The sequence below is a fragment of the Myxine glutinosa genome, chromosome 1 (assembly GCF_964187855.1).
Source record: "Myxine glutinosa chromosome 1, kmMyxGlut1.1, whole genome shotgun sequence".
Taxonomy (NCBI): Eukaryota; Metazoa; Chordata; class Myxini; order Myxiniformes; family Myxinidae; genus Myxine; species Myxine glutinosa.
The window spans coordinates 321224456-321239851 of NC_136261.1; the positions used below are offsets into that span (position 1 = coordinate 321224456).

General features: G+C 46.1%; 1 protein-coding gene across 3 annotated transcripts in view; it reads left to right on the top strand.

Annotated features, from left to right (window-relative positions):
• LOC137411122 (serine/threonine-protein phosphatase 6 regulatory ankyrin repeat subunit A) overlaps positions 1-15396 on the top strand; it is a 203643-nt gene that overhangs the window by 92703 nt on the left and 95544 nt on the right. The window contains exon 1 of one of the 3 annotated variants that reach the window (XM_078769660.1): positions 7694-7836. The exons of the other annotated variants lie outside the window; for them this stretch is intronic. Within the exon in view, the coding sequence (XP_078625786.1) occupies positions 7822-7836 (15 nt within the window). The 5' untranslated portion in view covers positions 7694-7821. Of the gene's footprint in view, positions 1-7693; positions 7837-15396 lie in introns of those variants that run through there. 3 annotated transcript variants of the gene reach the window in all.

Here is a 15396-nt window from a genome sequence, read left to right on the forward strand (position 1 = left end):
GTCAATGCGTCTGTGATAGGTTTTCGTTATTGCGATAACTTGAGAACGGCTGAAGGGAACCAAGTCAAACTTGGTACAAGTATGTATGATGTAAAGATAAACAAAACCCATTATGGGTTTATGAGGACAAAGGTCAGAGGTCCGGTTGGGTAAAAAAATTGTTACTGCACTAACTTGTGAACCAGTGATGGGATTTGGACCAAACTTGGTATAAGTGCATATTATGATGCAAGGGCAAACTGATAAATTTTCTCTGTCAAAGATCAAAGGTCAGAGGTCATGTCAGGTAAAACTGTGATACTTGAGAACAGCTGAAGGGATTTAAATCAAACTTGGTACAAGTATGTACAATGATGTAATAATGTGGGCAGAGGCATACCGGTCGACGTCACGACGTCGAAAAGTGCCGTTCTAGTTCTCCATTGCTTTATGATCTGTTACATGGCCTTTAATTCCAGAACAATTACCATATTTTTTGGCATACAAGTCGATGTGGAGTACAAGTCAAATTGGCTGATTTCCCCATTTTTCTTTCCTTCATTCATAAACAAGTCATAAGTCATTTTGGAGTACTAGGGCGTGCCCGTACGTGGGTGCAAAAAAACATGCGTGCAAACAACAACAACAAAAAAAAACTTTGAAACCACGTGGCAGTAACGACCACAGAACCCCCCCCCCCTCTATTTACATGAAATGGTTTGGTCCATTCGCAAAGCCAAAGCGAACGGCTTGCGAGTACGGTAGAACCCCCCCCCTCTATTTACATGAAATGGTTTGGTCCATTCGCAAAGCCAAAGCGAACGGCTTGCGAGTACGGTGACCATACCTTGGGAACCACTTGTCCGATTAATTTCAAACCTTGAAAAGGCACATCCTCGGGTCCCCAGCAATATACCTGGCAAGTTTCAAGTATATCGGACCCGTGGTTGTCAAGAAACAGCGATCACAGACACACAGACACACACACATACACACACACATACACACAGAGATTACTGGAATTATAGATAGACTAGGGCATGCCCGTACTATATATATATCTAAAATTATATCCCCCCCCTCTGTTTACATGAAATGGTTTGGTCCATTCGCAAAGCCAAAGCGAACGGCTTGCGAGTACGGTGACAATCCCCCCCCTCTATTTACATGAAATGGTTTGGTCCAAAGCGAACGGCTTGCGAGTACGGTGACAATCCCCCCCCTCTATTTACATGAAATGGTTTGGTCCAAAGCGAACGGCTTGCGAGTACGGTGACAATCCCCCCCCTCTATTTACATGAAATGGTTTGGTCCAAAGCGAACGGCTTGCGGAGTTTGGTAAAGAAATCGCCATAGCTCGGTAACTACTTGTCCGATTAATATGAAACCTTGAAAAGGCACATCCTCGGGTCCCCAGCAATATACCTGGCAAGTTTCAAGTATATCGGACCCGTGGTTGTCGAGAAACAGCGGTCACAGACAAACAAACACACAGACACACAGACATTCACACAGAGATTACTGGAATTATAGATAGATAAGACAAAGCCAACTACGATAATTAGCAAAACTGTCAGTAAGAAGAACGGAGGTGTTAATTCCTCCCTGACACTCAACACATCACTGGCTGTACGGCTGTATGGCCAGCTGTACGGCCAGGTTCCGAACACATGAGCTGATTTGTGCATATTATTTAAATTACTTTGTCGGACGACCTTTCGGATAAATTTGGATGGAAATAAATTTTCAACAAGTGTGTTGTTATATAGAGGTACAGCGTTTAAAACAATCTACAGAATCAATATCAACACTGGCTCATAGCACATTACATTTTGCCAGTCCAGAACACATTTCTCACTGACACCATATTTCCTGAGCAGAGGCATTTTTACCTCCGCCACCAAACCAAAGGTGCATTGAGGTTATGTTTTCACCCCTGTCTGTCTGTCTGTCTGTTTGTCCGTTTGTTTGTGAACAAGATATCTCAAAAAGTTTTGGACTGATTCGGACGAAATTTGGCATAGATGTAGTATATGTGACTATGTTATGTCTGGTGGGTAGTGATATGTAGAGCAGATAGATCTGAGTAGGTAACATGCTTCGAGGTGTCGCGGTAAGGAAAACTACCTGTAATAAGTTCATGTGTAGGCGTTTGTTGGGTTAAGATGTATACTTGTGAATCTACCAGGAGGTTCGTGTGATAAGTAGTGTATGGATTAAGGAGTAGCGCCCCTGTGTCCTCACCTGGTTAGCCAAACCTTTGTCCCTTTTGACACTGCACACCACAAAGACATTCCGACGGATCCCTAGTGCAACACTAAATAACGCCCTCCCCCCTGACATGACTTAGGAAGAAACCAGGCCAGGACACCGCCGTATGGCCGCCGCCATTTACACCTCCAAGAGGCCTGTCCACCTCGAATAGCACGCGCTATGACACCAGGAGCAGGGAGTGGGAGTGACGCAGTGGGCGTGCACCTAGGCGAGCCGGCGAGTCGGTGGAGGAGACTGATTGGTTGGCAGTGCGCCAAGGCTGACGTCACGAAGAAGGAGAGATTAGCGAACGCCGAACGCCATTGGAGTGAGAGAAGTTGGACTTTTCGTGCGAGAGTTGAGTTCGCGGAGACGGAGTAGTTGGGTTTTGAGAAGCGAGTTGGAAGGACGAGAGTGAGCGAGTTGGCCAAGTTAGATTCCTGGCAGATTCCTGGCCCTGGCAGTCTCTAGCGGCGCACGGTCTTCTTCGTCTTGCCTAGCCCGAGTGGAGTTCGCTGCTTCTGACACGTTCCTTTGTTTCGCTTGAACATCCTTTTGCTGGGCTGGTAGCGTGCAGTCGCACCTGCGTTCTCTCCGTTCCTGTCTTTTTGTGCTTCGTGTGGACATCTACGCTCATGCTTTGGCAGTCTCTAGCGGCACTCGGTGCTTTGGAGTTCGGAGTGAGGGACCTCGTCATGTGCGAACGGAGTGGGCGTTGGCTCGGGCCTTCGCGTTGCTGTGGTGCTTGGAGCGAGGCCTGGTGGCGGCCGAGCGGGTCCGTGTTACACGGAAGACGACAAGACAGATAAGGCCATTACCTATTCCCCCAAACATAACGAACGTTTTTCTTTATTAATTCATCTCCCTCGTCTCGTATCCGAAATCTGTTGTGTGGGGACGTCCCAATTAGGATATTTGTTACCGGCGCGTGCTTTTTCCTGTCCTTGCCTTTTTCCTTTAATAAACCCTTGTATTATTTTGCATCCCCTGTTAAACCTGTGCCCGCTTGAGTTGATTGCCCCTTACAGGACCGGAGCTACGCCGGCGCGCTGCAGTTAAGTGCTTTCGCCGCAGCCTCGAATTTTCTTTCTTCCTCCCGCGCGGCCATAGCCGAATCCGTGTTTGGGTAGTTGCCTCCGAATAAGACCGTTTAGGCCATGCGCGACTCTGGTGTTAACCGGAGTTCCGCGACAACTGTTGTCGAGGAGTGGGATTGAACCTTAAACCAAAAAAAGAAAAGAAAATTGGTGTCAAGGAGTGTGGAGAATTTGGAAAGAATTTTTTTTTGCAGTTGGAGGCGAAAATTTGGAATAATCAATTGGGCTAGCACGGCGTGAAAGGTGCGTCATTATATTTAATCGGTTTTTGAGATAAAAAGCCGCGCGGGAAAGCGACCTCCTTTATGGAGGAGGAGGTGAGCGGTATGGAAAGGAGAATGGAAGATGCCGGAAGTCTCGGGAGTGAGTCGGAAATACAGGGGGTAGAGGGTAGTGTCAGAACTTTCCCCGCCACAGGGACGGCCCCCATAGACAACCAGGCCTTAATGGAATTTATGCAGAGAATGGGTGAGCGATTGGAAAACAAAATGAAAGACGACAAGAGGGCTCAGAGAGAGAGCAGTGAGCGAGCCAGTCGGGAATTGACAAGAGGAATTTGGGGAATAGAAAGCATAATTGGGCAATGGAAAATGGATATAAAAAGGGATATGGGAGAAATGAAAAGGGATTTGAGGGGAGAAATGAAGGCTCAGAGGGAGCAGAGTGAGAGAATGGGTGAGCGATTGGGAAATCAAGTTGCGGGGCTGAAAAACAAAATGGAGTCCCAGGGGAATGAATGTAGGGAAGGAATGAAAGGAATGAGTGATCGATTGAAGGAAGACTTGAAGCAAATGAATAACAAAATGGATGAACAAAAGATTGAAATGAAGGAAGACTTGAAGCGAATGAAGAACAAAATGGATGAACAAAAGATTGAAATGAAGGGAATGAAGGAGCAAATTAATGCTTAAACCAGAAAAATTGAGGGGTTGACGGGAGAATTGAATGCCCAAACCAAAAACATAGGTAGATTAAAGGGAGAATTGAAAGAGCAAATTGAAGGAAATGGAAATAAAATTGATGGGTTGGATGGAAAAATGGACTCCCAAAGGAATGAATTGAAGGGAGAGATGAAGGAAATGAGTGACCAAATTAATGAATTAAAAGGGGAAATGAATGCTCAGAACGAACAATTGGAGAACAAAATTAATGCCCGAACCAACAACATAGAGGGATTAAAAGAGGGATTGAAAGGACAAATGGAAGGAATGGACAGCAAAATTGATGGATTGGAGGGAAAAATGGAGGTGATGAATGAACAAGGGAATAAAATGAAGGAAAGGTTTGAACCGAACGAACGGTGGAAGGAAAAATTGAGGGACTGATTAACAAAATGGATGCCTGGACGAATGAATTGAAGGAAGAATGAAAGAATGACGCCGCTGGGGCACAGGAGAAGCCAAAGGTGGCAGAAATTCAATCTGAACGGGGGGAAGGCAAATTGGGAATTGCACCGGGAATGGCAATGGAAGTAAATGGGGCGTGTCCACAGGTAAACGTGGAGTGCCCACAAGTGAGCGGGGAGTGCCCATAGGTAAATGGGGAAGATTTGTTTGTGGCATGTGAAGAGGTGAAAGGGGAATGCATACAGGTGAGTGTGGAGTGCGCACAGGTAGATGGGGAGACCGAATGTGAGAATTGTAATGGGGAATGTTTCCCACCTGCTGGCCTGGTTGTTTGTCGGGACCGGGTGGATGTCACCACACCCCAACCGGGGGATGAATTCGGAATTGTGCAGCACCAGGGCGGTGGTGCAGAGCAAGAGGGGGTAGAGTTATTGGGTGTCCGTGTAATGGAGCCGGACCATGTATTTATTGATCAAAGCCTGTCGGGGCCGCAAATGATTTGTAATGGGGATGATAATGTACATGATGTGATCCAACGGCTGGGGACCTGGGACAGTCGCATGGAGGTAGAGGTTGACCGGGCCCAAAGGAGCCTTGGTGATGAGGTGAGTTGGTCCGAGGAGGTGGTTGTGGTGACCGTGGGGACCCTCACCGTGCATAACAATTGGGAACAGGAGGCTCCGAAATTGGATACCCAGCTGGGGGAGTGTTTTGACTCCGGGCTGGATTTGGATCTTGGAGGATCGGGAGATAGAGCCTCTGGAGATTTGGTCCCCGTAGGGAATTTGGACCAGCTGCAGGGAGGGGCAGAACAACCGGTGGTCGAGGTTGTTACCTGCAGCTGCGGTTTGGGACCGGGAATGCAAATTGTAAAAAGGAAATTTAAAATAAAATTAAAATGGGAGTTTGATTTGGCGCAGCCATGGGGAGAGTTGGTCCCCGGGCTGCGGGATTTGGACCAGGAGAGGTCAATGGTGATGGCCTCGGGCAAAAGTTGCCCCTTTCAAAATTTGGTGATGCCAGCCAGCTGGGGGGCTGTGCTGGCGAGATTTGGACGTGGGGTCCAGCCTTAGGTGTCGAGGTACGACCTGGGCCCCACGGGGGGTCTGGTGGAGTGTGGCGTCCCTTGTCCGTTGGGGCGCCGTCCGGGCGTGTGGCTCGGGCCGGCAGGGTCACCGGACCCTCGTGGGGGTTAAGACCTCCAGGGGGTCCGAGGTGGTTTCTCAAGCCTGGGATGGCAAATATTGAGGACCACTAGGGGGAGGTGTTGTGGGTCGCGCTTTGGTGGTGGCACCACGGACGGCCAGTTTGGGCCTGATGTAGTGACCACCCGGGCATGCGGCCTGGCACCCTCTCCCTGAGACTTTGGGACAACCAGCATGTGGTGACCTGACATGACATGCTGTGTTGGGCTATGGACGCGGGTCGAACCGAATGGACAGGAATGAGACAGCCTGCCGGACAACCATTGGGGCATCTGTGGAACATGATGGTGAGAATGACCTTCCACAGATGCTCCGTTATGATTTATGGACTCTCGGTTTGGGAAGAGAGCCATGGGGTTTGTTGAATCGGGAGATGTGTAACGAGCCGAGCATATGGGCCATGCTCGGCTGGCATGTGTATGGCAAAGCATCTTTCTTTGGTTGAGATTAGTGACATGTGAAAAATGTTTGGCATGGGTAACCTGTGGGTTAGATGCAAATTTAAGGGTCAATTTTGAGAAGAGAAATGGTGGACACTGTACAGTGACGCCATTATTGATCCAGGTGTGTTAAACCAAAGTGTTGGAGGCTGTGATAAAATTGACAGGGTAGCAGGACACAGCTTTCAACTGGTTGCGGGGGCGACTGTGCTGATATTTGGGATGCGGAATCATGGGGACGTAGTTGTGTAGTCTGAGGGTCAACGTGGTGCTGTGCGTGTCCGAGGTGTGTGGACCATGTCTTCTGGGTGGGTCTCCTGGTGGAGCATGGCTGTCGACTGGACCTTGGTGTGGTCAAGTGTGGGTGAGCACTGGGGCACTGCAGTGCAGTGAGCACTGCAGTTCTGTAGTCGGACTGGGGGATGATGTGGAGGTGCAGGGGACGTGGCTGTAGGGATGCCATGCACTGCGACCGTGCCCCCCAGGGCCGAAGTTGTGTGTGCGGTAGTGTGTGTGGTTGTGTGTTTTTGGCAGCAGGTGCTCACCACATTGGCCAGCTGGGGCTGGTGCAGCTGTGTTCCTCGCAGGGGGGCCGAAGGATGGATGGTGGTTCGCACCCTTATGGACACTCATGGGCCATGTTGGCGTTTTGACTGCTCACCTTGTCCCGATGACCCTTGCACGGTAGAGGAGCAGGGCTGTCGTGGCCACAGGTAGTTGTGTAGTGATGATCACCGTTGATTGCGGATCCACATACCTGCCAGTGTAGTGGGGACAAAAGAGAAATTTGGTGAAATTTGGTAGGCCCACTGTGAAATTTTGGGATTGTGTGGGTGGATGGCACCTTTGGACCTGACCAACCGGAAGTTACCTGTGCATCAAGGTAGAGGTAAGGCCTTGATGGTTACTGTCCCAGGCTTCAGGACTTGCTTGTTAAATTGGGGACATGTAATTTGGAGTTGGGAGGCAGGTGAGAGTGATGACATGGTCGGTGAGGGGATGGAATGGGGGCCACACAGTGTCTTGTGGGTGGCGTATGTTTTTGTGTCGTGGTTATGTGTTTCTATGTTGTCGTGAGTTTGGAAATTGAAATATGGATGAGTGGTGATTATTGTGATTATTGTGCTTTTGGAAATGTGTAATGGTTAACTGTGAATGGGATTTCACAATGGCAGGCCATGGCAACTTTTGAAACATCTTTTACACCATCTTTGGAATTGTGCTGAGTTGTGTTGAGAATTGAATGGCAGTGGGGGAGGAAGTGTGTTTTGGGGTCTTGTGGGTGGGGAAGGTGTGTGTGTCCGCAGGTACGGATCAAGCTCTGAGGAGCGATGCCTGCGGCCCCCCTCTGCGGCAATTACCCCTGGCAGCCAGTGGTATCTGGAAATTGGAGCTCGTCGGTGGAGGGTCTGGTTGGGCGCCGTGGGGTGAGGGAGTCCCCCGGTGACCCGTGTAGCTGCGCGGAAGCAGGAGGCCACAGAGGAGCCTGGTGTGTGTGGAGATGCCCACCGGCGAGGTAACGGCAGAAAGGGGCTGTTGGGCTGTCACGGGGCCAAGAGGTAAAGGGGGGGGGGGGCAATGAACTTGTAAGTCGGTTGACTTGTTATTGGGACTGTGGGCACCACAGCCTGAAGCACCCCCACCATCTTGTTGTGCCGTACCTCCCCGCTGCCTAGTTGAGGAATGCATACATGTATATGACATCAATGCCATTGTCCTGAAGGGGGGGGTGAAATAAGTGCTTGAAATGATTTTGTGTGTAATGACTTATGGAATGAGTATGAGTGGATAAGGGGTTTGTGTTGCATGAATGTGGGCGAAATCCACTGAGCCATGTCACTCACCTGTAACACCTGGACAGGGCCCGTGGAAATTTAGGTGAGCATTGGGGATGGCCCCGCAGGTAAGGTTGTATCTTGTGGCATCCACCGGGGGACGCGGTCTGTAGACCGGGGTATGTAAAAATGTTTGGAAGTTTTGAATTTTTGAATTTCTGGTGAAGGTTAAGTTTTGTGGTTAAGTTAGTTTTGGTGTGTTGTTTGTTTCCGCTCTCCGCAGGAACAAAGAAGAAAATGTACATATTTGATTGCATGATTGTTAAGGGGTTTAGCTTGTTAAGGAAGTGTAGGTAAGTAGTCCGACTCACTTCCCACAGCCCTCCTGATTTATTTCATAGGTTAGTTAAGTGTGTGACAGTAAGCGTTAAGACTGGGATGGTAGCGCCTGCAGTGAACCTTGCAGGAGCTACGGTTCCGGAGGGGGGGGGGGGGTGGGGGGCGTTATGTCTGGTGGGTAGTGATATGTAGAGCAGATAGATCTGAGTCGGTAACATGCTTCGAGGTGTCGCGGTAAGGAAAACTACCTGTAATAAGTTCATGTGTAGGCGTTTGTCGGGTTAAGATGTATACTTGTGAATCTACCAGCAGGTTCGTGTGATAAGTAGTGTAGGGATTAAGGAGTAGCGCCCCTGTGTGTCCTCACCTGGTTAGCCAAACCTTTGTCCCTTTTGGCACTGCACACCACATAGACATTCCGACGGATCCCAAGTGCAACACTAAGTAACGCCCTCCCCCCTGACATGCCTTAGGAAGAAACCAGGCCAGGACACCGCCGTATGGCCGCCGCCATTTACACCTCCGATAGGCCTGTCCACCTCGAATAGCACGCGCTATGACACCAGGAGCAGGGAGCGGGAGTGGGAGTGACGCAGTGGGTGTGCACCTAGGCGAGTTGGTGGAGGAGACTGATTGGTTGGCAGTGTGCCAAGGCTGACGTCACGAAGAAGGAGAGATTAGCGAGCGCTGAACGCCATTGGAGTGAGAGGAGTTGGACTTTTCGTGCGAGAGTTGAGTTCGCGGAGACGGAGTCGTTGGGTTTTGAGAAGCGAGTTGGAAGTGCGAGAGTGAGCGAGTTGGCCAAGTTAGATTCCTGGCAGATTCCTGGCCCTGGCAGTCTCTAGCGGCGCTAGGTCTTCTTCGTCTTGCCTAGCCCGAGTGGAGTTCGCTGCTTCTGACACGTTCCTTTGTTTCACTTGAACGTCCTTTTGCTTGGCTGGTAGCGTGCAGTCGCACCTGCGTTCTCTCCGTTCCTGTCTTTTTGTGCTTTGTGTGGACATCTACACTCGTGCTCCGGCAGTCCCTAGCGGTGCTCGGTGCTTTGGAGTTTGGAGCGAGGGACCTCGTCGTGTACGAACGGAGTGGGCGTTGGCTCGGGCCTTCGCGTTGCTGTGGTACTTGGAGCGAGGCCTGGTGGCGGCCGAGCGGGGCCGTGTTACACGGAAGATGACAAGACAGATAAGGCCATTACCCAATCCCCCAAACATAACAAACGTTTTTCTTTATTAATTCATCTCCCTCGTCTCGTATCCGAAATCTGTTGTGTGGGGACGTCCCGATTAGGATATTTGTTACCGGCGCGTGCTTTTTCCTTTCCTTGCCTTTTTCCTTTAATAAACCCTTGTATTATTTTGCATCCCCTGTTAAACCTGTGCCCGCTTGAGTTGATTGCCCCTTCCAGGACCGGAACTACGCCGGCGCGCTGCAGTTAAGCGCTTTCGCCTTTTTGTTAAGCCTCCATTTTCCTTCTTCCTCCTGCGCGGCCATAGCCGAGTCCGTGTTTTGGTAGTTGCCTCCGAATAAGACCGTTTAGGCCATCCGCAACTCTGGTGTTAACCGGAGTTGCGCGACAATATTATTTAAATTACTTTGTCGGACGACCTTTCGGATAAATTTGGATGGAAATAAATTTTCAACAAGTGTGTTGTTATATAGAGGTACAGCGTTTAAAACAAGCTACAGAATCAACAAGTACAGATACATTCAAAGTACACCGCCCCCATGCCAAATAATTAAATATCCTACAGCCGGCATTGCCGGGGCGCCTTAGGCGCCCGGCAATATCGCAGTACAGCTCACAGAGGCTGCATTGGGACGGAGAGGTGTACACGAATTGATTGATTAATTGTATAATTAAAATCAATAAAAGATTATCACAAAATATTTTCTTAATCAATTGGCTAATAGTATAACTAAACCACTCGTGCTTCATCCGAAGATGTATCTTTTAGAAATGTAATTAAATAAGTCATTAATAAAAAATTAAATAATTAATTGATTAATCAATAAATAATTATTTATTGATTAATCAATTAATTATTTAATTTTTTAATTATTATTATAATTAATAATAATTGTAATTAATAATAATTAATAATAATAATAAATAATATTATAATTAATATTATTATAATTTTTAATTGTTAATATAATTATTTAATTGATCAATAAATAATTAATCGATCGAATTGATTTAATTTATTAATCGAATTAATAAATATTATAATTATAATTCATAATATTATAATTAATAATAATTAATAATATTATAATTAATATTATTATAATTTTTAATTATTAATATAATTATTTAATTCATCAATAAATAATTAATCGATTAAATGATTAATCAATAAATCAAAAATATCGTTGATAGCCACATCACTTGGTCACTGTCATGTCCAAATATTAGCTTCCCACCTCAAAAGGTGCCTGAGATATTGGCCAAATGAGAAAGAAAATAAATAAATGATTAATAATGAAAATAAATAAAGAATAATCATTAAAAAATTAAATTATTAATCAATTCGGTCACAGAACACATAAACCACCACCATTTCATCAGAATCTGTAACTGAAATTTAAAAAAAAAAAGTAATTAATGGAATAATTCAATAATTAATCGATTAATTGATTAATCAATAAATCAAAAATATCCTTGATAGCCACATCACTTGGTCACTCATGTCCAAATATTAGCTTCCGAGCTCAAAAGGTGCCTGAGATATTGGCCAAATGAGAAAGAAAATAAATAAATGATTAATAATGAAAATAAATAAAGAATAATCATTAAAAAATTAAATTATTAATCAATTCGGTCATAGAACACATAAACCACCACCATTTCATCAGAATCTGTAACTAAAAAAAATTAAAAAAATTACTCATTAGTCGAAGAATTAAATAATTAATAGATTAATTGATTAATTGATTAATTAATAAATCAAAAATAGCCTTTGCAGCCAAATCACCTGGTCATTGGTGTACAAGGCTTTCATCCGCAGCTCAATGGAATACTGTTCCCCCCTCTGGGTCGGTGCTCCTGCCTCACACCTAGCTCGGCTTCACGCTGTTGAAACCAAAGCGTTCAGAATCATAGGAATCTCCCGCGATGAAGCTAACTCCGAGGGCCTTTAAATTGCTCACCGCAGGCAGATTGGTGGTCTTTACGTCTTCTACCGACTCCTCTCTGGCCTTGCTCCCCCAGCTCTCTCTGGGCTCTGTCCCCAAAATATTCCTACAGGTCGCACAAGATCTGCCTGCAACCATCTTATGGTTAAACTGCCAAAATCAAGACTCTCTGCTCACCTTCACTCCTTCATCCTCTTTTCTCCCACCTCTGGAACAAACTCCCTCACTCTCTTCAATCCCACTCCTCCCTCCAGGTCTTTAAAACAGCTGTTCACCACCATCTCTTATCTTCCCCCATCCAAAACCTTGATCTTTTCTACCCCCTCTAATTTCACCCCAAATCCACTTTTTTGAAATACCAACTTCTTTCCTGGAAGTCCTTGGTGTCCTTGTGTTTTATACTTCTCCCACCTCCCCCCCTTCCCACGCCTCCGCCCCCCAAGTCCCCCCTCCCACACATCTCCCGATGTCCCTACTCTCAAATGTTGTGTTTGTGTGCTTCCCCTTCTCTCCCCATCTTGTCTACCGCTCCCCTTTTTATATACTTTGTTTGTCTGTTTGATTTGTTTGTGTGATAAATGTTAGCTCTTTCACGAGCCTCGATTCTGTATACAAAAAAAAAAAAAAAAAAGTCTAAATATCGGCTTCCTAACTCAAAAGGTGCCTGAGTTAATGGTCAGAAGATAAAGGAAATTTGATTAATTAAATAAGTACTTAATTAATCGCTAATAATTAAATAACTCCTCAATTAATTGATTAATCAAAAAACAAAAAATACTGTTTTTGACAAAGGACTTGCTCACTATTGTGCCGAAATTTGAGCTTCCTAGCTCAAAGGATGGCTGAGATATCGCCCGGACAAACAAACAAGAAAGAAAGAAAGAAAACAAACAAGAAAGAAAACAAACAAACAGAGTGAAAACTGAGTACTCCCTTTCAGCGTGCGTTACTGTCAAGCCCCCTTCGGTGCCCAGCAATGACGATTTGCAATGCCTGGAGATGGCATAGGAAAGGTGCGGTGTACAACAAGAAAGCAAGAAAACAACCAGAGTGAAAACTGAGTACTCCCTTTCTGTGTGCGTCACTGCCGAGCCCCTTGGGTACCCGGCAATGACGATATGCAGCGCCTGGAGATGGCATAGGAAAGGTGCGGTGTACTGTACAATATCAACACTGGCTCATAACACATTACATTTTGCCAGTCCAGAACACATTTCTCACTGACACCATATTTCCTGTGCAGAGCCATTTTTACCTCCGCCACCAAACCAAAGGTGCATTGAGGTTATGTTTTCACCCCTGTCTGTCTGTCTGTGTGTCTGTCTGTTTGTCTGTTTGTCCGTTTGTTTGTGAACAAGATATCTCAAAAAGTTTTGGACGGATTCGGACGAAATTTGGCAGAGATGTAGTGTATGTGACTATGACTAAATGATTAGATTTTAGTGAAGATCCGGATCCGGCTAGTAGAATATTTTAAAGTGATTTTTCACCATTGGGAGATGGGGCCAAAAACCAGACATAGCAGGATATCCCAAAAAGTTGTGGATGGATGATTTTGATTCAATGTGATTCTGTATTTTGATTTTCTGGTCTACTCTGGGATACAAAACGTTAACTGTTCACCTGGCGGAGTTATGCTCTCTACTGAGTGCCGTTCTAGTTTTTATCCTATATGACTATATGACCTATATGATGTCACTTAGCTATTTATCCTAATTTATTTATACCAACCTATATTTCTATTTGTATAGGTTGGAAGAGGAAGGAAGAGGAACGACAGACGTGGTTTTTATTGTGAGGCAGTTGCAGGAGAAGTACATGGAGAAGAGGAAGAAGTTGTTTCTTGGGTTTGTTGATCTGGAGAAAGCATTCGTTAGGGTTCCACGTGAAGTAGTGACATGGGCATTGAGGAAGTTAGGAGTGGAGGAATGGTTGATCAGAGTAGTGATGGCAATGTACAAAAGAGCACGCACAGCTGTAAGGTTGAAATACGGGAACAGTGGTGAGTTTGAGGTGAAGGTGGGAGTGCATCAGGAGTCGGTACCATGTCCACTACTATTTGTAGCTGTGATGGAGGTGCTGGCTCGGAACGTAAAGGAGGGTTTACCGTGGGAGTTGTATGCAGATGATCTGATTTTGATTGCAGAAAGTATGGATGGACTGAAGGAGAAGATGAACAAGTGGAAGGAATGTATGGAGACAAAAGGTCTGCAGCTGAATATCGGAAAAACGAAGGTGATGGCAAGTGGTAAAGCATGTGGTGAGGTGGAAAGAACTGGGAAGTGGCCGTGTGCTGTGTGCAGGAAGGCTGTCGGAGTGAATTCCATTCAATGTACAATGTGCGCTGAGTGGGTTCATCAAAAATGTAGTGGTTTGAGAGGGTCATTAACCATTGTGGCAGCTACATTCAAGTGTAAGTGTGCACAGAGGGAGCTGCAGATGGAGGAAATGTTGAGTTGGATCTTGGAGGCGGCGTTAAGCTGGAAGGTGTGAAAACATTTTGTTACCTAGGAGACATGCTGAATGGAGAAGGTGGATCAGACAGGGCAATGGTTGCTAGAGTGAGATGTGCATGGAAGAAGTTTTGGGAACTCAGTGGTGTGCTGACGAGGAGGGGAAATGACGTTGAAGCTGAAGGGAAAGGTGTATGCTGCATGTGTGAGAAGTGTTATGATTTATGGGAGCGAGACATGGGTAATGAACGTAGAGCAGCAACAAAGGGTGGAAATGCGAATGGTTCGGTGGATGTGCGGAGTATCGTTGAAAGAGAGGAAGACAAATGATGAATTGCAAAAGATGATGGGAATAGAGCCTGTGATGGATGCTGTGAAGAGAAACAGGTTGAGATGGTTTGGTCATGTGTTGAGGAAGGATGAAAGTGACTGGTTGAGAAGAGTGATGGAAATGAATGTAGAAGGAAGTAGAGGATGGGGAAGACCGAGAAAGACTTGGCTAAAGATGGTGGAAGAAGAAATGCGGTCAAGGGGGTTAACAAGGGGAGATGCAGAAAATAGGGCAAAATGGAGAAGATTGTCATGGGGACCGCAAGGCTAACCCCCGCTCTTGCAGGGAAAATGGTCTTAAAATGCCTGTTGTTGTATATATCTATTTATCCTCTATGACGTTCTAGTTATATGACTAGTTATTTATCCCATTTTATCCTATATGCAGGACAAACCACATGGGCTAAGGCTCGTAACAGAGCTCGCACGCACACACGCACGCACACACACACACACACACACGCACACACACACACACGGACATACTGACGAGACAAACGCTTAACACAGCCACTGAGCTTGGGGGAAGTGCCATCACTAACGTCACTTCCAGTGATACTCTGCGTACCAGCAATGCCATAATAATGGTGCCACTTTTCTCACCGTACTCAACGGGGAATTTCCTCAAGAGAAATTTCCTCCTCCCCGTGAATGCCAACCGATGGGGATTGGCCACGCTCCTTTTGAAGGAAGGAAACAGCACATGCCATTTTTGAAGTCTGGTATGACTTGAACCGGTCCAAACTGTTGGGGTGTTTTTTAGGCGACATCATCTCCTTACTGGATGGCTGCTGGCGACCTACGGGAGCTCACCTGTCCTTTGCCAGGAGTTGTTTTTTGAGGGGAGTTAGAGGGGTTAACTAATGAGATAACTTGTGCAACTGCTTTGGGATGAAAAATATAGCTTCAATGTGTAGTGCGTAAAATTGGCCAGACTGGCTTCCAGTTGACTGCTCTGTACAATATACCATACATATGCCGCTCCATATATCATTCTGGCTCATTAAATTATCATCAGTGGCAAATGTCCTAATTTACTTTTCATAG